The 26812-nt window shown below is 40.8% G+C and overlaps 1 protein-coding gene across 5 annotated transcripts in view; it reads right to left on the bottom strand.

Moving 5' to 3' along the window:
* LOC113526650 (F-actin-uncapping protein LRRC16A) overlaps positions 1-26812 on the bottom strand; it is a 55310-nt gene that overhangs the window by 10088 nt on the left and 18410 nt on the right. For 2 of the 5 annotated variants that reach the window (XM_053233556.1, XM_053233559.1), the window contains exons 7-34: positions 26565-26635; positions 26392-26465; positions 26101-26176; positions 24334-24422; positions 23932-24026; positions 23629-23715; positions 21945-22048; positions 19695-19772; positions 19399-19475; positions 19096-19200; positions 16940-17009; positions 16018-16029; positions 15123-15204; positions 13931-14030; positions 13030-13084; positions 12565-12737; positions 12225-12293; positions 9948-10041; positions 9589-9687; positions 9380-9508; positions 8794-8925; positions 6115-6290; positions 4656-4743; positions 4163-4303; positions 1901-1967; positions 1323-1516; positions 937-1043; positions 39-465 (exon numbers count right to left, since the gene is read on the bottom strand). In XM_053233556.1, the coding sequence (XP_053089531.1) occupies positions 39-465; positions 937-1043; positions 1323-1516; positions 1901-1967; positions 4163-4303; positions 4656-4743; positions 6115-6290; positions 8794-8925; positions 9380-9508; positions 9589-9687; positions 9948-10041; positions 12225-12293; positions 12565-12737; positions 13030-13084; positions 13931-14030; positions 15123-15204; positions 16018-16029; positions 16940-17009; positions 19096-19200; positions 19399-19475; positions 19695-19772; positions 21945-22048; positions 23629-23715; positions 23932-24026; positions 24334-24422; positions 26101-26176; positions 26392-26465; positions 26565-26635 (3071 nt within the window). The remainder of the gene's footprint in view (positions 1-38; positions 466-936; positions 1044-1322; positions 1517-1900; positions 1968-4162; positions 4304-4655; positions 4744-6114; positions 6291-8793; positions 8926-9379; positions 9509-9588; positions 9688-9947; positions 10042-12224; positions 12294-12564; positions 12738-13029; positions 13085-13930; positions 14031-15122; positions 15205-16017; positions 16030-16939; positions 17010-19095; positions 19201-19398; positions 19476-19694; positions 19773-21944; positions 22049-23628; positions 23716-23931; positions 24027-24333; positions 24423-26100; positions 26177-26391; positions 26466-26564; positions 26636-26812) is intronic. The other 3 variants (XM_053233557.1, XM_034304098.2, XM_034304102.2) reach the window with 3 other exon arrangements.

The following is a 26812-nucleotide window of genomic DNA, read 5'->3' as shown; positions in this document are numbered from 1 at the left end:
TTCTGCTGATTTTGGAAAACTAATGAGCTCAAACACACCTTGGCTCTCTTCTCATGCTTGGCCTTCATCTCAGCGAGCAGGCCGGAGCCCATCACCTGGACTCCATAGTCCGGTGTTTTCAGTTCCTCAGAGCGCTCCGAACTGCTGCTGCGCTCCGAACGTAAAGACTGGGACTTGGCCTTAGGAGACAAGGGTTCCTCTGTAGACTGGGGTACCGGAGATAGAGGTGGGGCTGAAGTGGAAGTCTTCTCCTTGTCCTTCTCCTTGTCCTTGTCCTTCTCCTTCTCCTTGTCCTTGTCCTTGTCCTTCTCCTTCTCCTTGTCCTTCTCCTTGTCCTTCTCCTTGTCCTTCTCCTTGTCCTTCTCCTTGCCTGAGCGGGACTTGATGAGGTTCAGGAAGCCACCTTTGCGCAAATCACGCTTCTTTTCAGCATCCTGAGAGTCTGAAGCCTTCAAGGACATCTTCCTGATAGAGGAACGAAGGAGGACAGACAGAGAAACAAGAGATAAAGAAAGGTAAGGAAAGATCAATATAGAAAGGAAGAGGAAAAAGAATAGGAACATGACAGAAGGGAAAAAAGAAAGTTACAGGGGAACACCAAGGAACAAAAAAGAAATCAAACATACAAACAGAGGGACCAAAAGAACGTTAATTATTAATTCTTGCTCAACTATCTTCTAAAAGAAAGTACCTTCTAAACTACTGTAGGTTTAAAACTGTATATTTTAGGACTTGGACATACTGTAATACTGGCAAATAATGGAGTCCAAACAGATCAGGAAGGTTTACATATTTGTCAGAGTTCCAGTTGGACTAAACATCAAACACCGCCACTGAATTTGGCTCTAAATTGTTAGCCATCACCATCAAACACAGTTTGCGGTGACATTATCAACAGATTTCTGGCTGTAAACAGTCAGAGGAATGAGTACTGACTTGTCCATCTTGGTGACTTTCTTGGAGAAGAACTCATCCACGCCCTCATCCACCCTTCCCATGAGGCCGTTCAGCTCTCCCTCCTGAGATGGCATTCTGCTGACCTGCTGTTAGGGCACAGTAAAAGAAACGTTCACCAACCTTCGCACTTCAGAGATGCTGATTTAACTGACCAGATGGTAGAATGTTTAAGCAAATTTAAGAAAAGAAATCTAAAAGACATAAGTTGAGGAAACTGAAAAAACATACATACACATTTTCAGGGGCAAGGCGACCAAATCAAAGAGTCCATTAGACAAAAGGAATTTCAAAAGGTTCCAAACATTTCTTGATTTCTAAGATCTAAGTTATACAGTGAACTTCACCAGGTAGATGAGGTCACTCACAGGAACCCTGCTCGAATGGGTATTCTTGTTCCTCTTGGGCCGTAATTTGGTGTAATGTTGGAGTTTCTTGGCTTCTTCGGATGGCAGCTCTCCCATGACACCTGGTGGCTTTTTGTCCAGTTTAGCAGGAGGTGAAGGGTCTTCAACATGGATGGGAACATCCTCCAGAGCCTTGTCCAGGTCAAACTCCATCTCTGATATACAGAAGAACCAATGAAGAACCTCAGCCATGAATAGTCACTTTCCAATCACACAAACTGATATATTTCTATGTGCTTCTCTGTACATGGTACAATATTTAAACCAGACCTTAACATGGTCTAGAGTTTTTCACAGAACCCTTCAAATTTGGCTAAAATATTTCTAAGAAACTTAGAAGATCACAATCTTTAAGCTGCCTTCAATTGGGACAAGCTGCCCAAAAATGGTAGATACCCACGCAACCAAATCTTGGATGGGCCACAAGGGTGGAGATATTGGGTAAATCACGTACCCGATTATTGACAAATGACCAGTTCATCGATCTACAGGAGAATTCTTCTCAAGTTTAAATGCAAATAATAGTGCCTCAGACTCACCAAAAGCTCTGGAGACAGGCCTCAGCATCCGGCTGTGGATGCTCTTCCTTTTCGACTTTGGAGTCATCTAGGAAAAGTGCACAGAAAAACGTTAATGGTACTGACGGTATTCCTGAAATTCCAGAAACTTCACTTCCTCAATTCTTAGTTTGTCAGTTCCTCTGGATTTGTCGCAATTTCTGGATTTTGGCTACAACCTGTCAGTTTGTACTAGGATTATAAAAAATTTTATAATTCATTCATCACGGCGGATCCGGAGACAATCCTGGGAATACTGGGCAGGGTGGAGGTGATGCACCCTGGATGGTATGCCAGGGCACTACAGCACTACAGGTGAGAAGAACCTGGAGAACCCACAAGAACCCAAAGGAAAACCACACAAACACAGCAACACAAGCTCAGAATCAAACCAGGGGTTCAGGAGCTGTGAGGTGGGAATGCTACCTGCTGTACTAGCATGCGTCTCAGTACAGCAAATGTACTTTTGATAATTGATTTTCACGCTTTTATGCATGTTTGAATATTTTTGAACTAAAAATATTGACTAAAATTTAGTCAATATAATGCAGGTCTTTTACATATTTACATATTCTGGTGTGTTGAGGTGTTCATCAAAAAACACAAGGTAGCACAAGCATTTAGCCTCGGGTTCGAGCTGACTCCATTTATCAATCCGTGGAGGAGAAAAGTGGTAATGACCTCAGAGAGAGAAAGAAAGAAAGAGAGAGAGAGAGAGAAGTGACCGTGTGAGAGAGAAAGAATGTTGTGAATGTGAAGGGGAGGAGGCGCTGAACAACTCTGTTCTTTGTGCTAGTGACTACACAGAGAAGAGCGAGAGACATTCGCAGTGTGAGACAGAAAGAGAGAGGGAGAGAGGGAGAGAGGGAGGGAGGGAGAGAGGGATAGAGGAGGCAGCTTGTACTTACACTGGTGCAGCACAAAGTCTCCATGAAGCAAATAATTAAGGAAAAAAAGAAAGAGGGAAAGGAAGAAAAAAAGAGAAGAGAGCAGAAAGAGAAGTAAGAAGCTCAGCTGTTCAAGAAATGAGACAGAGAAGAAGAAAGAGAAAATAAACCACTAAAGGAAAGTAAAATAACAGACAGAGCAGCTCATACGCACTAGCACCGAGGTCCTTTTCAACAACTTGAACATCCACGGAGGAAAAATTCACACATACACAGAGATGATCGCGTACGTCTTCAGCTATACGGGACGAATGTGGACAAATGAACACAAACTAGCAAACAATGCTTTCTGAAATGCTGATATTGTGTCTGAATTTTCTTAAAATTCATAAGAATTCAAAAATCCAAACTTCCCTCGCCCTATTCGGACAGCGTTACTTCCTCAGAGCAATGTCTTTAATGAAGAGATACGACTCGTAATCACAAAATTGCCAGTTTAAAGTCGTTTCAACATAAATATTTACACCAAAACAATACGTCTCAGAGACACTAAAGAGAAAGTGAACAGTCATAGCATTTACAGTTTTGTCCACTTGCTATGTCAATATCTGAAAACTATGCATTTATGCTTTTTCAGGTAAAACAGCAATCAGAACAAAGACAAAGCCAGCTGGCTGAAGAGGAAAGAAAGCAGGACGTAAAAGTCACTTCTGGAATCCTCCTGGAATTCATGGACTGTTTACTGAATTTCATTTATCATTTATATCCAAGCATATATTTATATTTAGCTGAGCAGCTTCCAGGACTCCTGGGACTTGAACTCCAACCTTCTGGTCATTGGAGAAGAATCAACCATGGAGCTTCTCACCATCCATGATGAATGGAACGAACATGAGCAGATACCATCAGAGAGCATGGAAGTCAATAAACCTGATGTGACCAAAGACAGACAAATTAATGCCTGTCTACTGTCACAACTTTAAATCACAAGTACAAGAACATACACACAGGAACTAGGAGTTTTCCAGACATCTCTGGAGCTTTTAGGTGCATCTCTCCATTTTAGTAATGCACTCTATTCGAATATTCCCATGTCCTTTTCTCAAGAAGCCCATTACAATTATATACTAGGTTTTTATAGCTAAAGCCCTGATGATTTATGTTAATAATCTAAAAGGCTTTAGCGAGAGATATTACATGCTAAAGACTGCAAGTATTAGCTACATTATCTCATTTTTGCCCAAACCATATGTTAGTGTATATTGAATTCTGAAATTTCTCCACCTGTTCCACTGGACTGAGATTAAAAACCATCTCCTCGAGCTTCAGGACCAAAACCTGGAGACAAGATACTCACCATGCAGGTCTCAAGGTCGTCCAGTCTCTCAGCTTCCAGCAGCTCCATGGTGCTCCGTTTGGAGGTTCTGACCTCCGGGACATCCGAGTCCAAGGACTCCTGCTGCACCAGGGGGCGCCCTTTTCTCACCAGGTGCTCCGCCTGACAGGAACAGAAAATTTACCCAACTATAAAAACTACCAAGAACTTCTTATGTTCTTTGACAATAACCAACATGCATTAGGAGCACACAGTGATAGCGTTTGGATGAAATATGCACCACCAGACTAATTTTAATGATTTGCTTACATATAACAACATTCCACAATATTAAATGTAACTATAAAAGGATAAACATTCTTTAATAAAAAAAAATGTAATTATTGGCAGTTTGCTGTGGTATATGGACTGGGACTTGAGTTACTCTGGAAGAAAGGGTTTTATTCTTGGCCATGTGAGAATAAGAACAATGCAGAAGGTCTTTAGAGGTCATACCACTATGAAAACTACTCACCAGAGTATTCTGAGAGCCAGAGAGAGCTTCCAAAATTTCATCAACGATCCGATCGGACAGGAATGAAGCCAGACTCAACTTCACTTCACTGAAGGAAAAGAACGAGAAGATTGTCCTTGTTCAAAACAATCTCACTATCTAACACACACATCTTAAGTACCAATCATCTTAAAGGGAAAAAGGTGAACTGATCTTCAGAGATATTCCATCACAGACCCAGCAGGTCGCCAAAGATCTCCTGCTGCACATGGAACAGCTTGTTTACCATCAAAATGGCACAAAAAAGGAAGAAACTCGGGTTTAACTCATAAATACGAGCTAATCCACTGTTATCAAAGTTCCATCAGAAGGAATCATAATCCTTGTGCTGCAAACAAATCTGAGAGATGATGGCCTACCAAAGGCTGGAAAAGTGTATCGCTATTTTGACAAACAGTGGCTTTCAAGGCAGCACTGGTTTCTGCAAGATCACCATCTCTGCATTTGGTTCACATGCTTAACTTCTGGCAAAAAAAAACAACTATAACTGCTATAATGATGGGGAAAAAATGACACAGTGCATTAACATCAGTTTTGAAGAGCGTGTCGAACCAGATCTCATGGATGATGCCAGTTCTGGATACTGTAACTCTGGTGTTATCTTACGAGTTTATTTTCAGTGCCACCACACATCATTAGGTCTAATTTCCAGAAGATTAGGGGATGATGTGGAACCTGAGACCAACAAACATGGCTCTGACTCATCATGAGTCTGATTAAAGTTAATGGCCATCAGTGCAGTGCAATCAATACAGTAATCACTTTGTTTCTGGTTTGGTTGGACCACAGAGTAATTATAACTTCAAATGATGACAAAAAAGAACACAAGCTGTTGTGTAGACGCCAATGTTTTACAGCGTCAGTGTGATCTCCTGCAAGATCTTGTAGATGATGCCACTGATGGACAATTCTAATGTCAGGGCTCCTATGCATCATCACCCCATGTTTACAGAACATTAGAGGATGAGAGAGGTTCAGAGATCAGCAAGCACAGCTCTGACTTACTGAATTCTAAGGATTTCTACATGAGTTGATGTGATGTCTTGCAGGTTTTTTTGAAGAGATGTCAGAACCAGACTTATATATTTCACGGTTATCTTAAAATGAGTTTAAGTGCCACCATGCAGCCAATCCTATTTCAAGAAAAGTGAGAGTCCAGAGACCAGCAAACACACTGAATCATACATCTGTCCAAAGCTGAAGATCACCAGCACTGTCCAACACAAGTAACCCTTTGGGTTCTGGTTTGACCTCCTCTGGTGGATCTGGTGGATCTAAAGACCAGCAAACATGGTTCTGACCAAAACAAAGAGCCACCACTGCATGTCATCTCTCAGTTTCTGGTTTGATTTACATGACCAATAGACAAAAGTGCGATGTCTTGCAGGTTTTTAGGAACTTTGGGGACTGAGACTCTAACCTGATCTTGTTGATGATGTCAATGCCAGACTGCTCGAGCAGTGTGTTCTTGACGAAGCTTCGTGGTACGGTCATCTTCCCCGTCCCTGCTTTGATCAGCTCGTGACGCAGGTTGGGTTTCCGCATCACATGAGGACAGAGACTCTCCGCCGTGTCCACCATTGACTCCAAAAGACTCTGGAAGAAAAAGTGGAGCAGGAACATTTTGTAAAGAAGGACTCGGGCAGGCAACGTAGCGTTTATGAGACACAGTACAGATAATGTGGAACATTAGTACACTAATTGTCAAGAGGTGTTTTTCCACTGCACAAGAAGGAGCCAATGGAACTTGGGGGTCTAGTTCACCATTCTGAGATTAGCTTGTGTTTGTTCTATGGAAATTACTGCCATCCATCACATTCATCCTGATGGTCATCCACCCATCCATCCCATTCATCTCTACACTCATCCATCCATCCATCCTTCCATCCACCCATCCATCACATTCATCCATCATATTCATCCTGATGCTCATCCACCCATCCATCATATTCATCCTGATGCTCATCCATCCATCCATCATATTCATCCTGACGCTCATCCATCCATCCATCACATTCATCCTGATGCTCATCCATCCATCCATCCTTCCATCCACCCATCCATCACATTCATCCCGATACTCATCCATCCATCCATCCATCCTATTCATCCTGATGCTCATCCACCCATCCATCATATTCATCCTGATGCTCATCCATCCATCCATCCATCCTATTCATCCTGATGCTCATCCATCCATCCATCATATTCATCCTGATGCTCATCCATCCATCCATCATATTCATCCTGATGCTCATCCATCCATCCATCATATTCATCCTGATGCTCATCCATCCATCCATCCCATTCATCCCGATGCTCATCCATCCATCCATCCTATTCATCCTGATGCTCATCCATCCATCCATCCATCCATCCATCCATCCTATTCATCCTGATGCTCATCCATCCATCCATCACATTCATCCTGATGCTCATCCATTCATCCATCATATTCATCCTGATGCTCATCCATCCATCCATCACATTCATTCTTATGCTAATCCACACATCCATCCAGTTCATCCCTATGCCTATCCTTCCATCCATCCATCACTTTCATCCCTTTGCCCATCTATCCATCCATCAAATTCATCCATTAGTCCATCATTCATCTATCAACCAGCTATCCATTAAATTACATCCTCACAAGTTTATCCAGCTATCCATCCAGTCATTGTTCAACCCATCAAACTACAGTATACAAGTAAAGAGTGATATATGAGGTAAATAAAGCATGAAAAAGAAACACAACCCACTGCACGTGTGTGAATGTGGTCTGCTGTTATTTAGCATTTCTGCCTGTTTTCCTTCTCAGTGAAGACTCTTGGATAAAAGAAATCCCTGATGTGCTTTGTAGTGTGTTTATATTCTGTACGGGTTCCTGGTGTCAGTGCGATTAAAAAGCCAAAACAAGGCTGGAGGGAATTTAAAAATAAATAAATAAATAAATTATTGACTGTATGGCATTTCTGTCTGGGTTGTCAGGGCATCCAAGAACACCTCTCAAAATGCACAATGCTTGGAGAAATACAATATTTTTAATTCATTTCTACTAAAGCAAACTGGCACGGAGCCAAGACCACTAAAATCATGTAGAAGTTTTGTTTCCTGAGGAAATGTGGGTCAGAAGTGGTTTCACATCGTAGCTAAAACTCACAAAGTCACAAAAAGCCTCCATTAAAGAGAAAATAAATGACTGTAAACATTCATATAAATATGTTTATTGCTCGAGACAAATAAGTGTTTGTTTATCCCCCCTGAACTATTCACCATTTTGTCACGTGTAACCTAAGTACGAAATTATTTAATTTGGATTATACATCAAATCTACACAAAATAATCCCATAATATATTCACAAAAAAAAAGTCAGTATAGTTGGCGAAATTATTTACAAATAAAAACAGTGAAAGCTGTGACTAAGCATTCACCCCTGTTGATGTGAAACCTCTAAATAAGTTCTGGTGCTCATCATCTTGACAACAATGAAGCACGGTGGTGGCAGCATCGTGTTTTAATAATTGAAAGTGTGCATTACTTACATCAGATTTCCCTCAAGACACACACACACGCACACACACTAGCAGAGTAACGTCTTCTCTAAACTACATTAAACACTATTTGAAGGTAGCAAGTGCAATATTTTTACAGTTTTATTTATCGTAAGGTGTTTAAATGGATTTTGTATATTTTTGTGCTTTTCAACACAATACACTTGCTGCTCAAATGATTGAACTTGTTAAGCAAATGGAAAATTACTGATGCTGAGCATCAACCCTTCCAGAGAATAAGATTTATAGCTAGCACGTAGCTGTTAGGTCTTCTACATAGACCTTGTAGAAAGGATCAGAACCTTTTGGAACCTCAACATGATAAATTATTAAGAAAAAACTCCTTATGACTAAAATGTTACTGTAATCATACTAAGCTGCTAACTGAACTGCAACGGATTCTGTGATATTGTGAAACAGTGTCTCCCGAGAACTTATGGAAATGCAGACATTAGAGACTTTAGATAAAATTTCCAGATCAAGCTGTTCACATTATTTATTTATTTTTTTGTAAACATGGTGGTGTTTATTGGTGACACAACGTTACCTGGAGCTGCTCATCCATGACCTGAGCCACTTCTCCAGCCATGGAGTCCAGTTTCTCCTGGATCGGACCGACGGAGGAACCATTCAGCTCCTTTCGGGACGCGGCGCCGAGGTGGTACAGGTTGGGGAGGAGCTGTGGATGGGAACGAGACGGACGTTCACATGCACTGAAAATATGTTTGTAAAAACATGAGGAAAGCGCCGACACAATCTCTAACTCTACTGAAGTTTTGCTAAAACATGGCTAGGACAGAAAGATCAGTGTGTTCAGCTCAAGTCAAGTAAATGTCCAAAACTTCCTTCATCATGGAGAATGAACGTTTTAACGGCTGCATGTAGTTCAGCTGCAAGACATCTAGCTAGGAATGTTAATCAACATCTATATATAGTGTATTCATTGGGTTTCAGGTGTGTATGAAAGAAACAATAAAAATTAAAACCTCTATAACTGGAGGTCTTAGCACTTGAGAATCATGCTAATTCCATAAATACATCATGCTAGCACTTGTACCACTGGCGTAATCCTATAGAATGGAAAATAATCCATGGTTAATGCTCTACATTTCCCTCTAGAGTATTCGTTTTACCGTTTTTGAGTTCCTCGCATCCTTTATCAGGTTCTCCGCCATTTTGACGTCTTCCAATATGGTGTCCTGCTCAGAGTTCTTCAGAGAGTTGAGGTGGTCCTGTACCTTCACGCAAATCCGGTCGATCATCTGGAGAGAAAGCCTCACAACATGAGCGTTATCATTTTTAGAAACGATTAAGCTTTTTTGAAACGTTTAGATGTTCTCACTTGCTGCGTGGTGGTGGTGACGATGCCCTGCTGAAGACGATACGCCTGCTCCTGAACATATTTCCGAGTTTCGTGGTTCCTGAACAGATAGTTCTCCATCTGGGGAGAAAAAAGAAACTTCCTCATAGTGTTTGTATATAATAATCAAAACCTGGTTATTAATTGATCATTCTATCGGATAATTATTGTGCCAATGATCACTTCTGCTAACGTTCTTTTCCCATGCTAGTTACTTCAAGAATAAAAACGGAGGAATGATGATGATAAAAGTCTCATATTCTTTATTCGTATATTATATTATTCATTCCTTATTATAACAGTGAATGTGAAGGAGCTAAATAACTCTGGATCGTTCTCACCCTCATCAGTGCGTCCTCGGTTTTCTCCGGACTCGCCTTCAGCGCCTGAGACGCGTCGATGATGGGGATGGGCATGAAGCGGATGGTGAAGTTCCTGCAGGAGGAAAAGGAGAATCATTATGAAACGTCTAATTACAGTAACGAAGGAGAAAATTGGTGCGACTTTTAAAAAAAAAATTATTAACGTATAATTACAAACGCATATAGTATAGACTTCTATGTTAAAGCATAGCACTTACACCAAGAAAAAGGCAGAAAACTGTGTATATACAGTACTGTGCAAAAGTTTTTTTTTTTTTTTCTTAGTACAAACTTTGTTATAGATGTTTATTTTCTGACTTCTACATTATTGATTCAGTACAAAAACATTTTAGATTCCAAACATTAGTTTTCCAGCACAAAATGAAACGTTCCAGAAAAATGTTTGTATGTCAGTAAAGAAAGCAGCAGATTCCATAAGAGACACTTTTCAGATAAAAACATAATGAAGGCTGCTGGGTTTCGCTGCAGAAATAAGAAGCGAGTCGACAGTCAAAGTCTCCAGAAGAACTGTGGCTGCTTCTGCAAGATGCTCAGTAACACTTCCAGCTCATTTCCTTATAAAACTGCACACACTGCACCTCAGATACTGCTTTATTTATTTAAAGTGAAGGATCGTCACATTAAATACTGACTTTGTTTCATTTATTACTGTTTACTGCTCTTTATAGGATTTTTTTTAATGTAGAAACATTTAATTTCATTATTTCTGAAGGCGTCTTTGCTCTACAGCATTTCTTTGCATGTGCCTAAGACTTTTGCACAGAACTGTATGTTGTATATATATTTATATATTGCATTGTATAGATGGTGCGGTTCTGAGTCAATGGTCAAGTCGAAGTCAAGGATGTTTATCGCTGCAGAACAAATAAACTATTGATGCTATGTTCAGTGATTTATATTGATCCTGATTTCTTATCTCCACACACACACACACACACACACACACACACACACACACACACACCTCACCACTGTTCAGTCTGTTAGGAGCTGACTAACTCTTTATGACTCTACAGCTCATAAAACCCATTTTATTTTTTATTTTTTTGGCTCTCTGTAAGTCTTTCAGTTGAGTCTAATATTACATTGCATTGTACTTTTTTGAAAATTATACTGTATTTTATTTTAATACAATCCAAATTTACAGAACTATTTACTGATTTATTCATTCATTCACTTATATTGGTTTGTGTTTTTTCCCGCAAGACAAAGACAAACGTGATGAAAAAAGCGGTAAAATATTATTCACACAAATATCACATGAAACTGGAGATTCGTATCGGTATAATGGAGGCGTAAATCTCTACAGAAAGGAGGAGACAGTCCCTCTATCTTTCGTTCTCCATCATAACTCCCCCATCCCCCTTTTCCCTTTTTTCCCCTCCTCATCCATCCTGCCGGTTATTCACCTTGCTCTTTGCCCTTCTCTCTCTCTCTCTCTCTCTCTCTCTCTCTCTCTGATAGTTAATAATTTCTCAGAGATTAACATGAAGCAGCCAGCCAATCACAGTGCTCCAGTGCTCACTATGCAAATGAGATTAAAATGAGGGGAAAGAGAGAGAGAGAGAGAGAGAGAGAGAGGGAGAGAGAGAGAGAGAGAGAGAGAGAGAGAGCATGGTACTTTGATATATTCATATCACACATTCCTCTCTCACCGACTCTCCCGTTATCAGTGTAGTAAATTACAGAGACGTGAGAGACGGTGTGGATGTCAGAGAGACGAGGCACAAAGCCACGCTGTTTAATCCTCGACATCTGAAGTGTAACTGGGTCTCGTCTCTCTCAGTGACTCACTCATGACTCATTTCCCATCGAAATAGTAAAAAGAGACTGCAGCTGAAAATGTATCGCTGGTGGATGAAGTGAAAAAGATTTTAACTTTAACTCTTTAACTTCAGATTTTAAATAGGCCATTATTCGTTCTGCCACCCCCCTAAACCGACGCTGCCCCGCCCTCCACCCGCCCTAAACCGACGCTGCCCCGCCCTCCACCCCCCCTAAACCGACGCTGCCCCGCCCTCCACCCCCCCTAAACCGACGCTGCCCCGCCCTCCACCCCCCCTAAACCGACACTGCCCCGCCCTCCACCCCCCTAAACCAACACTGCCCCACCCTGCCACACTCTGCCCCGCCCTGCTTGTGTCCCCAAACCATGGACTTTATATTTCTACAGTCACACACACACACACACACACACACACACACACACACACACACTGTATGATCCACACTTACTTCTCCAGTGCTGCAGCGACGTCCTGAAGACCCTGTGGACTGACGTTGTTTCTGTCCCAGATGACTGTCCTGAAGAAAAACAGACCCACTGATCTGATTAAAATGCAGATATATAACCACGATTTCAGCATTTTATCTCTGTTTAAAAGATTATCACAATATACAGAAACATTACTACACGTTTATGTGTATTAACATTATCTGCTCTGAATATCAGTTTCGTATCCTGTTAAATCACATTCTTCTGCATTTCAAATATAAAACGAAGTTGAGAACAACACTAAGCTCCTCCCCTTAACCTGCCCACAGATACACACCTGAGTGTGTTTAAACCCCTCACCTGAGCTTGCTGTTAATCTGCAGGGCTTTAGCCAGCATCTTAGCCCCGAGGTCCCCCATCCCGTTCCCACTGATGTCCACTCGCGTCAGAGAGCCGTTACTGCCCAGAGCGTTCAGGACAATGCTCAGCTCTCCTTTCAGCTTCGAGTCGGCCAGAGACAGAGACGTCAGAGGCTGAGGGACAGAGAGAGAGAGAGAGAGAGAGAGAGCGTGAGAGAGACAGAAAAAATGAGAGAGCGAGAGACAGAGAGAGAGACACAGGAGGACAGAGAAAGCGAGAGGAGAGAGAGACAGAAAGAATGAGAGAGAGAGAGAGAGAGAGAAATAGTACACACACACAGACAAAAATAGTATTGTGTGAGAAATACATATAAATTTGCAGTAAATAAATAATATATTTAATATAAATATTTTTACTGTTATAAATAATATAAATATAATTTATGTGAGTGTTAAAATTTCTCACTGATTCTTCCTCCTGGATCATGTGCACGAGGTTGTCGAGGACCGGAGCAAGATTTCTGCAGAAACCAGCAAACTTTTAATACAGCAGGATACACACTCTTCCTCTCCCTCTTCCTCTCCCTCTCCCTCACTCACACTCATCCTCTCCCTCACTCCCACTCTTCCTCACACTCTTCCTCTCCCTCACTCCCACTCATCCTCACACTCATCCTCACACTCATCCTCACACTCATCCTCACACTCATCCTCACACTCATCCTCACACTCATCCTCTCCCTCACTCACACTCTTCCTCTCCCTCTTCCTCTCCCTCACTCACACTCATCCTCTCCCTCACTCACACTCACACTCATCCTCACACTCATCCTCACACTCATCCTCACACTCACTCCCACTCTTCCTCTCCCTCACTCCCACTCTTCCTCTCCCTCACTCCCACTCTTCCTCTCCCTCACTCCCACTCTTCCTCTCCCTCACTCCCACTCATCCTCACACTCATCCTCTCCCTCACTCCCACTCTTCCTCTCCCTCACTCCCACTCATCCTCACACTCATCCTCTCCCTCACTCCCACTCTTCCTCTCCCTCACTCCCACTCTTCCTCTCCCTCACTCCCACTCATCCTCTCCCTCACTCACACTCATCCTCTCCCTCACTCACACTCTTCCTCACACTCTTCCTCTCCCTCACTCACACTCTTCCTCACCCTCATCCTCTCCCTCATCCTCTCCCTCACTCACACTCATCCTCACACTCATCCTCACACTCATCCTCACACTCATCCTCACACTCACTCCCACTCATCCTCTCACTCACTCCCACTCATCCTCTCCCTCATCCTCTCCCTCACTCCCACTCATCCTCTCCCTCACTCACACTCATCCCTCGTTCTGTGCTTCTCACTTTGATTTGATGTTGTTGAAGTTCTTGCCGAGGGACAGGTGTCTGATGGAGCGGTTCTTGGCGAGCCACACCAGCAGCGTGCTCATGTCCGAGTCCAGACCTGAGGAACGGAGCGTTACTGAATCCGTTACTGAAACTTTACAGCTGTATTATTAAAGTAAAAACATCACAGTGCTCACAACCTCAAATTTCATTATTACAGATTAAATCGCTCCTGATAAATCATCACACCGTTCCACCATTACATCACCAAGTCTCAGACTGTATTATTAATACTGTTGTTTTTGTTTTTATTGTTTTCACAGTGGTGTGTGTTACTGCAGCTATCACTCTTAACCTTGCTACTGTAATTAGTCATTACTGTAATTAATATCATGTCATTATAGTAGTTATGTTTGTCATTACTGTAATTGTTATTGCTGTTATCGTAGTTGTTGTCATTATAGCACGCATAATCGTTACTATTGTAGTCGTTACAGCTGTTTTTTTTAATCATTGCAGTTGTGATTGTTGTCACTCCTGCAGCTGTTGTTACTGTCATTGCTGTAATATTGTACTTTTTACAGTTATTATAGCTAATATTGCGATTGTAGTTCCTGGTACAGTTGTTATCGCAGTGGTAGTTGTTGTTGTTGTTGTGGTGTATTAATCACAAGCTGTTACATTAACACTAATTTAAATTACATTTTAATTTATGATAATGTGGAAAAAATAAGTATTCAGCTGTTACTTTAGTTTCAAGTTATCACAGCACCTGCTAAAGTGGATAAAAAACAGTAAACTGTTGTACAAACGTTACAGTGATGTTTTTAAATCGTCTTGTAAGTGTCTACTTTAATAAGGTGATATATATATATTTTAGAAGAGAGTTAGTAATCCCGCTCTGAGGCTCCACAGCATCTCTGCTGAGATCTAAACTCAAAATTCCTCCGGTCTCAATTTAACAAAATGTTAATCAGCACTTTAATTAGAAGCACACGGCTTATCCGGATTGTTTAACGCATTTCGCATTAATCTCTCTTAGCTCATAATAAAGCTCAGGAGGAATCGGGAGAAAAGACGGCGATGATTCACACACCGTTAGCGTCTCATCTTCAGCTAAACGACGCTTAACGCGCAACCCGATCAAACACTGAATCAGAGGAGGGTTTAAATTTACACCCGACTCTTCTTTCAGTCGCCTGTAACTCACCGTTATCAGAAATATCGAGGCTGGAAATGTTGGGAATCTCAGCGATACAGCCTTCCAGGATCTGTGAGCCTCCGGAGCGTAGCTGAAAGAGAAAACACACACACACACACACACACACACACACACCGCTTCTAATAAACACACACTAATCATCTGCACAACAAAACCCCATTATCAGACGACCCTAAAAGGTTCCACGTAGAATCCTACAACAAAAAGATTTTTTATAGAAACTTTTCAAGCTTCTTTAAAGAAGTTAATAATCTCGAACAGTCTAAAGAACTGTGCTAAGAGTGTAGATGTGAGTGAGCTCCATTCCGTCTAACACACACTGACGCTGTTTGCTAATGTTAGCTACACAAACTCGCACTAACGCGTAGGAAATGTGTTTCAGAGAAAAAGGAATTGTGTTGCAACCTACAAAACATACAAGACACACAAAACTACTACACAAGGTATAGGACAGTACAATACACACTAAAGACTGAAGGCGTCAGTGTGCGTGATGCAGAGACGACGACGGCGAGGGTTGCGTGAACACAAAACCATCTTCGCAAACTGACAAGCTACAAGTTAGCTTAGTTTGCGCTGTAGTACTGCAGGTGGCGCTGTTACACTTTCATGACAAGCCGAATGTCTCTCTGCTCGACGTACGCTGAGGCTTTAACGCTCACTAACACAGAACTCTGCAGGAGATGTCTGATGAGTCGCCACGGCGACAGATAAAATCGCTGATCTGGTGACGTTTTCTGTTCACTGTAACAGTTATGGAAGGAGTCTCCAGTGTCAGCGCTTTGTAACACTCAGAGGTAAAGCTGTAAGTTTGGAAAGCGTGTGTGTGTGTGTGTGTGTGTGTGTGTACGTGTGTGTGTAACATGCAGTTAGTGTTACTTACACAGTGGCCAAGCTTTAGGATGCATTATGGGAAAGGGAGGAGCGGTTAAATTAGCGGAAGATAAATGAAATTCTAGCATCATGCTCGGCAGAAAGAGACATGACGAATAAACAACAATGATAAACAAACAAACAAACAAACAAGTAAACAATCAGGCAAAACAGCTTCATTAGAAACACTTATAAAATTAAATTCTTTTTCCCCACAACACAAAAGACACGTATAAAACATCATTCTAGCGCCGATGAAACATGCTGCAGCCGCGACGCGCAGTCGGAGTGATGTCATCAGCGTTAATTAGCTTAGCCAGACGACTTTGTGATGGAATCCGCCTCGAGCTACGGCGATAAACGTCTGTGAGCATGCACCATGTGTGTGAACACGTGCACGCACACACACACACACACACACACACACACACACACGCTATTAGCATTGTAAATAGCGTCTCTCTGCACGCCGCAGGGTCTCATTATGCGGAAATTCCCAGAGGAATGTCACATACGTGTGTGTAGGAGGGATTGTGGGAATTTTCCACTTGTGCTTTTTTCCCCACAATCACACACTAAAAATACAAACATTAATATTTAAATATTTAAATTCTTCTCTCAGTAATGCATAGATCACATCACTAGAGTAATATTTTGTACGTTTTAATGTTCATTTGTTTTTTTTTGGGACTCTTTTGCTAAATAATCTGAAGCAGAAACACAAATATTTTTCTTTTACATTTTCCATTTGTAAAGAATTTTAGCAAAAACAGAAAGAAACAGATGAACTAATCCCTGTAAAGGGCTGTTCTAGGAATTCATTTATTAAGGAGATCAAATCTGTAGATCTGTAGAAGTTCTGTAAATAAATAAATTAATAAATAAATAAAAGAAAGGAATAAATGTATCGTGTCTTTAGCTGCGTCTCTCACCTCACAGCAGCTGAGGTCCAGCGCCACCTCTTTAAGGTTGGGGTTACAGGCCAGGCCGAGCAGGAGCGCTCTACACACACACACACGCACACACAAACACAAAACACACACACACACACACACACACACACACACACACACACACACACACACACACACACAGATTTATACAGCACTTGGTTACACACACACAATACACACACAATTAGACATCATCATGTGTGAAGATGTGGCCAGATTTTGGTCAGCAATAACGCAGATCTGGATAATCAAAGACCAAAAATGTGCAATTTTGCAATAAATTGCTCCAGAAATCAGTCAGCAATTACGATCTCGTTATTCAAAAAATAAAAAAAAATGAAGCAAAACTGGCATCTTGCTGCAGCTGTAGCCAAAAAGAAACATTTTGGTGCATGTTCCAGGCAGTACTGATGGAAATCTGGGCAATTAAACACAAAAATTAGTTAAATTTTTTAAATTGTAACTAGAATTGGGCAGCGATTGTGACCTGGTTAGTCAAAATAAATAAATAAATAAATAAATTTAGGAAAAACACTGAATTTTCTGTCAGAATTGTTGACCTGCTTGTTTAAACATGATGCTAATGCTGCAATTTTTGGTAAAAAGTAATGAGTGATGGTGGAGATCTGGGTGATCAAACACAAAAAGGTCAAAAATGTTAAAGTTTGCTATAAATTTTGCCAGAATTGGTGAGTGATGATTGATATTAGATGATCTGGTCGGTCAAACCTGGAAATAATGGCAAAACTATTGGTCATGTTGGGCAGAAATGAGCAGTGATGATGCTAATCTGGCTAATAAAACATAAAATGACAAAAAAAAAAAAAAAAGGCAATTTTGCTAAGAAATTTTTATTGATAGTAAAATTTTAAAAAAATATTGCCAGAATTGTGATTTTGTCTCAGATATGGATCAGTGATGTGGTTAATCAAATAAAAATAACATTTTGTGAAACCATTTCGACTGTAATTAAGGCCTAAAATAGCCCGAGATGATGGTAATCTGGCTAATTAATCATAAAATTACAGAAAAAAAGCTTTAACTCTGGCTAGAGATATTGAGTAATGATGGTAATTTGGCTAGTCATACATGAAATCTAGTAAAAAATGCCATTTCTGTTGAACATTTAACCATAAAATGATGCATGATGATGATAATTCGGCTGATCAAACACGAAATATGGTCAGAAAATGCCACGTAGATGCAAAATCAGCCAGATCTGGACAGACGTTATGGTAATAAACTGGTTATTCAGCTAAAGAAAATGGTCAACATTCACAATGTTGCTGCAGTTTTGGCCAAAAACGTGATTTGAATAATCCAGCTCATCAAACACGGACAAATTAACGTCCAAATATTTCTAATTTCGATCAGAAATGTTCCATAACCAGGACATTGTGGCTCAAAATAATACGAAATTTGGCACAGATTTGATCCGTGTGATGGTAATCTGGCTACTGAAATTTTTTAAAATGCAATTTTTGCTGCGATTGTGACCAGAAACGGTCCATGATGATGGTAATCAGATTAATTGTCCATGATGTTTCCCCAAAAAAAGTTACTTTGCTGAATCTTTTAACTAGAAATGATCCGTGATAATCTGGCGAGCTGAGCATTAAATATGGCTAAAAATCTCAATCTCTTGGGTCATTTGGCTATCAAACATGAAAAAATGACAAAAATATTGGCAATGTTCTCCAGAAACGGATAGAAGGTTAGTCAAAGATGAAAATTGACACCATTGAATTGAAACACCAACGTAGCTGCAATTTTGGCTAGAAATGATGAGCGATTATGATCATCTCACTAATCAAACACAACCTGGTTAAAAGATCCAAAACAATCCTGAAATAAAAATCATTTTGCTGCAGTGATGATCACCGGACAAAATCAAACCCAAAAAAACATAAAATTTGCCCCAATTTTGGCTCAAAGTGACGAGTGATGATGGAGATCTGCTCAGTCAAACACAGACATTAGGTGAAAAACGGCACTTTCTGCAGTTTGATCCAGAAATGATGAATGATCTCGGACTAATCGAGCGTAACATTCGGCAGGAAATTGCAATCGCTTTAATTTCAGTCGCTTCAGCGCTGATGGTAATCTGGAGATTTAAACATGAAACGTGGTCTTACTTTAAAGCCTCAGGGGGCAGTTTGGTTCCGGAGACGTTGATGGTGTTGAGGGTGACGGCGCTGCTGAAGAACTGCTTAAACGCAGGAGGAATATCTTTACCTTTCCTGTTCTCACACACACACACACACACACACACACACACACACACACACACACACAGGTCTGAGAGTTAAACACACTCAGTCTGAATGGATTGTGGTTGATATCCAGGTTGATAGAGCTTTTCGTTATCTGTAATCTCTCTCGAGGATTCGGTGATTTACTCTGAACAAAGACGAGCAGAAAAATCCCCGAGCGCTCACCTGTGAGCGAAGACGCTCTTCGACACGTTAAGAACAGAGAGATGCTGAAGCGATCCTTTCAGAAGAGCAGAGCAAAGCTACAACACACACACACACAAAACTTAATTACAAAAAATTATATATTATACATATTTCAATATATTTAACATTCACAAGACGAAAAAAAACCAGAAGTGCAGAATCAACTAAACTGCTTATCAGATCAGAGGTTTAGCAACGCTAATAAGATGCTAGATCAGTTCAGCTAGCATTAGAGACTCTGTGTGTGTGTGTGTGTGTGTGTGTGTTCGTCTCACCGAGTCGAGCGAGCAGTCGGTGTTGGACAGGTCCAGCGTGCTCAGGCTGTTCGGCTGGCCGAGGAAATGATAAAAATGCTGCAGGGAGAAAGTGACGGTGAGGTTCAGTGCTCTAGAACATTCTGAGATTTTTTACAAATGATAACAAAAGTGAAGGTTTTAGCTATAAAACGATAACTTTAGAATTAAACACAACACTAATGTAGAGATTTTGTACATTTTCTAGTTTATTGTCAGAAAGAAAATCTGGTGGAATAAAAATATATTCAGCTCTGGATTTCACTTCCTCTTTAATTTAGAAGCCTTCTTCAGTGTTCTTCAGTCGTCCTTCCTGAGAACCCTAAAGGCCCTGAATTATCCAACGGATCCTTAATGGACCCTCGAAGAACTCTTTTTTTCTACGCGTGTACGCTCTTTAAAGGTTACCCCAGACAGTGTGAATTTTTAAGTTCTTATCTAGTACCGTACAGAGTGTGGTAGAAAAGCAGAATACTTATTTTTGGAAGCTAAAACCTCTCAAAGAACCTTTGTTTCTAATAGTGTTCACTGTAAAAATGCACACTGTCTAAGGTTCCTCTAGAGGAACGTTTATAAGGTCCTACGGAGAACCCTACAACAGTGTGTCGTCCTCTCAGAAAGGGTTTACAAGTAGAACCTTATTTTGGAAGCTAAGGACCCTTAATTAGCGTCCAACAAACACGTAAAGAACCATGGAAGAACCCTTATTTCCTAATAGTGAAGAGCCCTTACAAAGGTTCTTTCAACAGTGTGTTTTCTTATCATAAAGGGGTTTGCAAGTGGAACCCTTATTTGGAAAGCGAGAACCCTTATTTATCCAACAAACACTTAAAGAACCATTTTTTCTAAGAGTATATACTCTTAAAGATTTACACTCTTTAACGTTGTCTCTCTGGGGAAACCCTTAAAGGTCCTGAGCAGAACCCTACAACAGAACGTTTCATCAGAAAGAGTTCTCCAAGCAGAACATTTTCAGAAGACAAGAACCCTTAATTATCCAATGAACCCTTAAAGAACCCCTTTTTTCTTATAGTGTACACTATGTATACCCCTTTAAGGTTTTTTTTTGTCCCGTTAGTAGAACCTTTAAAAGGTCCTATGTAGAACCCTACAAAAATGTATTCCTATCAGAAAGAGTTCCAAGTAGAACCTTTCCAGAAAACTAAAAAGCTCATATCTAAAATCGTACCTTGTTAAAACATCTTTGAACCCTTAAGGTTTCTCAGGTTGTTCTTCTATGAACCCTAGAACCCTACAACAGAGTGTTTAACGACCAGAAAGGGTCCCAACCCTTAAAGAACCCTTGAAGAACCCTTTGTTCTAAGGGTGTGTGTATTAACCGGGTAAGTGTGCAGCATAAACTCTAAATTATTGCTCGTTATTTTCTTCTTGATCCCTAAAACCTGCCAGGAGCTTAAGATTTAGAAACATTATTGGATGATTAAGGGTTCTTAGCTTCCTAAAAGGGTTCCACAGAAATCTTTGCTCCAGGAAGGAAACCAAAAAGACCTTTAAAGGTTCTAGATTAAATACTGACATGTGCCTTTGAAAATTTGTATCTCTACAGTCCATTAAGCAATTTGGGATTTGAGGATCCCAGTGAAGAACCTGCAAGATATTCAAATGTAGAACATAATAAGAACTTTCAACATCACTACTTCCTGTTTACCATCACATCACTACTTCCTGTTTACCATCACATCACTACTTCCTGTTTACCATCACATCACTACTTCCTGTTTACCATCACATCACTACTTCCTGCTTACTATCACATCACTACTTCCTGCTTACCATCACATCACTACTTCCTGTTTACCATCACATCACTACTTCCTGCTTACTATCACATCACTACTTCCTGCTTACTCTCACATCACTACTTCCTGTTTACCATCACATCACTACTTCCTGTTTACCATCACATCACTACTTCCTGTTTACCATCACATCACTACTTCCTGTTTACCATCACATCACTACTTCCTGCTTACTATCACATCACTACTTCCTGCTTACTCTCACATCACTACTTCCTGTTTACCATTACATTAACTACTTCCTGTTTACCATCACATCACTGCTTCCCGCTATCACATCACTGCTTCCTGTTTACTATCCCGTGACTACTTCCTGTTTACTCTCACACTGAGTAGATCAATCAGTTGTTATAGATCACATCACTAGCATCTTTAGCATCTTTAGCAGAGACAGAAACGAAGGCGCGCTCACCGAGAGGTCGTCTCCACGCAGGAGGTTCCCTGAGAGGTCCAGGTAGCTGAGTGTGCTGGGCATGGACTGGTTAACGCTCAGCGACTGGGCGAGGCTGTTCACCCCTAAATCATCACACACACACACACACACACACACACACACACACACACACACAGACAGCAATGTGTTAGTACACCAGGAGGTACAGCCGATACAAGCTCCAGACGGGTGAAGACGTGACGCAGTGAACTTTTTAAATCCAGTGGCTCCATCTCAGTCTGAAAAGCTCACTGTTTCGCAGTGTGTAAAGGTCCCTGGAAGTGCCAAGAGCCAATCACATCGCAGGACACACAAGCGTACAAAAGATCTGGGCGGAGCTTCGGAGTCTGACTACGGACTTTGCAAACATCTGCGTTCTTCCGTACGATGTTACAGCGACACGTTCGCACTGAATCTCTGGCCGCACTGCGCTGCTCGTTAGTGGGCGTGTCCTATTTTATACGACATCCACACAAGCTACAGAACTTCTATTAAATATCACGCGTTTAAATCACGTCGCTAAACTGTACACTTTCGGGCCACATCAGAGCTGCGAGTGCCAAATCGCACCTGGAACAAACCGGCCCAAAGTAGTCTGTTATCGAAATATGACATCATCATGAGAAAATTCCACAGATTTAAACTTCATATAGGAACATAATTTACTTAAAAATGGAATAATAGCTGATTGATGAATAAACGAAACCAAAACAATTCTGAGTGAGTGAACTGAATCTGTGAGCAAAGCAGCAAGGTTTCCATGGAAACCACAGATCAATACTCGCATAAATACGCAGCTATTACTCAGACGTCCGAACAGGAATAGAACCGGAGTCATGTAGAATAAATTATTCATGATGATGATGAAGAACCGGCTTCTCAGGACACCAACTTTATTCATCTGTAGCGTGTGTGTATTTTATAACTTTAATAAACTGTCTTTAAAATCCAGGATTCATCGGGGATGTAAACTTTTGCTCTCAAATCGAATCAAATATTTGAAACATTATATAGTAACTATATATATTAATAAATATATGTACGCGAAATATGTTACTGCTTACTGAAAAATCTGTAACACTCAAAAGTGAAAAAAATAAAAGTACAACAGTAATCTAAAATGTGCAAGTATATATTAACTTATTATTTTCAGTATGTTATATTTTACATATAATTAATGCTTAGTGCAAAAGTTTGCACACCCCCAAATATAAATTAATAAAACCAACCAAACATGACTCGTTAAATTATTTCCGTTGTCTTGAGGGTGTGTAAACTTTTGCCCTTAACTGCATTGTGTTAATTTAATGTAATTAATTTAATTTCATTAGAATTATTCAGTTATGTGCATGAAGCTAGTGCTGTGTACTGAATGTAGTGAAGAACGGGTTAAATGATGATGTTATGGTGAGGTAATGATGATGTAACAGTGAGGTAACGATGATGTAATGGTGATGTAATGATGTAACGGTGAGGTGACTGATTATTTGGTTAATGAACAAATTGATGATGTACTGATGTAATAGTGATGTAATGATGTAGTGGTGATGTAATGGTGATGTAATGATGATGTAATGGTGATGTAATGATGATGTGATGATGAAGTGACTGATTATTTGGTTAATGAATGATCTGATGATTAGATTAAAGGTGAGCTGATTACCTTTGGGTGATAACGAGGTTCTGGAGAGGTTGAGGTGTTTGAGGCCTTTACGGAGTTTAGCAAACTGAGCGCCTAAAAAAGCAACTCCTGAAAAACACACACACAAACAAACACACACACAAACAAACAAACACACACACAAACAAACACACACACAAACAAACAACATCTTCATTAAGAACTCACTCGATTTTAATCCATGAAGCAGGAACACAATCCACAACGCAGACACTTCGTATAAATCAGCGCAGAAGTAAAGCACGAGAGCAGGAACGCACTGGTTTTACTAATTATTTTCTTTACCTCTGTCCTCCAGAGGATTGTTGGCGAGGTTTAGCGAGTGCAGTCCTGAGTTGGCGTTATGAGAGAGAGCGTTCGCCAGCTTCTGTGCGAAATCCCTGCAGAGCCCAAACACACACACACACACACACACACACACACACAGACACAAGATACACATGCTCTCATTAAAAAAAGACTTTTTATTCAGTAAAGCGACGCTGCAACGATCTCTGTGAGGTTAAGAGTTAACCAGCTATAAATAATTAAATCTGAAAATTATTTAAATACCAAACGTTCCATTTTCTCCACTTAACTAGACGTAGGGAGCGTAATCACGTTCCATGGGATTCTTTCCAAAAATAAATGTGTGTGTGTGTGTGTGTGTGTGTGTGTGTGTGTGTGTGTGTGTGTGTGTTTTCTTACGTTTTGAGTCCTGCGTTGTCCAGGACGAGCTCCTCCAGACGAGTGGAACGCGCAACGACTCTCAAAATCTGATCACACACGTCTGCAGACTACACACACACACACACACACACACACACACACACACACACACACACACACACACAGCTCCATAAGTACATGATTACATCAATATGATGCTCATTTAACAAAACCTCAGCAACACAACAGAGACAATAGAAACGTTTTTTTTTTTTCCCCAAGAGATGAAATAATAAATAATGAATAAGTCAGGAAATCTAATCCCACTTCCAGCACTTTTAAAGTGGAATTAAATTTCTCCTCTGACGGAATATCACAGAACTCAGATCATCTTCAAATGATTTTTATTATATTACATACAAGATGATCGGAACACTTCCTGTATAGTTTAGAAAAACAGAAATAACTGGGACAGACGGACGGGACAATATGGAAATATGGAACAATATGATATTACAGTTACACCACAGCACTGCTCAGTTCTGGATTCTGGATTCTGATTGGTCAGAAGGTGTTGAATAATTTCCTGGGGTTTTTGATTGGCTGATCAAACATTACTCAAGCCCCGCCCACTGTAGAGACGTCTGACACACTGCATGATCAGGATGTGTGTTACAGCACAAAAACAGATTTCTACTCTCTCTCTCACACACACACACACACACACACACACAGTTTCAGATCCCATCATTTCAACACAAAGACTCCTTTATGCTTAAAAAAAATCACCTCTAAAACCCACACAGAGAGAAAACGAGAAGGAGAAGCAGCACCTCGGCTCTGATATTTAATCTCAGAACATCTGAATTCTCCCTGAACGTTTCTCTCCTGCTGTACGTAACGTCACGACGCGGCCGCTTCTGGAATCTTCTCTCGGTATATTTACATCCCTGATCCTTCTGGATCTCTCTTTATTCTCTTCATTACCACTCCTGATCCTGAGGAACCATCACAAACCATCTCAGAGATAAATTCTGTACCGAGAGGAACACTGTTTTCTTCTCTGCTGGACCACAGCTTTAGTTTTGTGATTCCTGAAGGATAAAAAGCTCCATTATTGTGAGTCTCAGTTGTTCTGAAAGCATCTCTTTCTTGGCTCCATGATGATGATAAACAGCTTTGTTCGTTTTTTTTTCTACAAGATCTACGTCTTAATATCACTCAGTCGTCTCCTTCTTTCCGTCTAAAGCAGGTGCTCAGTTTTCACCACCGCTCCTCCTCCTCCTCCTCCTCCTCCTCCTGAGAGACGGTTCGTTTTTGGCTCGTTGTTATCCCAAGCGCTCGCTTTTGGCGAAAAGCCATTCGCTTTTTAACGACGGAGCTCCAGAGAGAAAAAAAACACAAGGGATAAACACAACCTGTCTCATTTTTATACCCAGAAGAAGAAAAGCAGAAGAAGAAGAAGAAGAAGAAGAAGAAGAAGAAGAAGAAGGAGGAATACAGCACACATACCACAGCGCTGTTGAATACTGGCTTGTGACTGGTCAGATGTTGATTCAGCTTTATACTGAACACCAAGTTATCGTTTCTATAGTAACAGATCATTCAGATAAACAGATTTTAAAAATCGTTGATGTAGTTGAAGTTTTTTTGTTAAATGTAACATTTATGGAAGGAGTCTCCAGTGTCAGCGCTTTGTAACAGTCAGAGCTAAAGCTGTAAAGTTTCCCGAAATCTTCAGGACAGAGGACTTTACGCTTCTTTGCGATTTCCCGGTTACGAAAATCTGCCGATGGCGTGACTCACCAGTTTGTAGTCTTTTGTAGCGAGTTTGGTGAACCACTGGTTAAACTCCAGAACGGCGATTATTGCTACCAAATCCCTGCGAAAACAAAAACAACGAGATTACGCGAGTCTTTAAATCACGTACGTCAATACGACGCTATTTTCACAAAGCAGCACTGCAGTAAAATTATACTAACGTCAAACATCAGATCATCACAGCGTCCTCCTTCCACTGGATTCATTATTAAAACATATTAAAGACGTGATTATTCCACGTGAATGAGCTTTAAATATCAAGCTGAGCTGCTTTACCTGTTCTCCAGGTGACTGAAGTCCTGGAGGTTCAGCTCACGTGTGTCCTGCGTCAGGTAAATCGTGTCCACGTCCTGACGAGGGAGAAGAAAAAAACAAGGAGATTAAAGAGAGATGGATATGAAGTGTGTGTGTGTGTGTGTGTGTGTGTGTGTGTGTGTGTGTGTACTGACCCACTGAACTTCTTCTCTGTAAGGTACACCGAGCCAGTCACACACACACCTGTACTGCTGAGAGAATCCACCTGTGGGAACATACAGTAAATCAGAACACACTCACACACTCACACACACTCACGCATACTCTCTCTCTCTCACACACACACACACACACACACACACACACACTCACGCATACTCTCTCTCTCTCTCTCACACACACACACACACACACACACACACACAGGAAAAGAAGAGTGTTG

Source organism: Pangasianodon hypophthalmus, chromosome 1 (assembly GCF_027358585.1).
Source record: "Pangasianodon hypophthalmus isolate fPanHyp1 chromosome 1, fPanHyp1.pri, whole genome shotgun sequence".
NCBI lineage: Eukaryota > Metazoa > Chordata > Actinopteri > Siluriformes > Pangasiidae > Pangasianodon > Pangasianodon hypophthalmus.
Note: the sequence above shows the minus strand (reverse complement) of the source record. Positions and strands in the feature narration are given on the sequence as shown.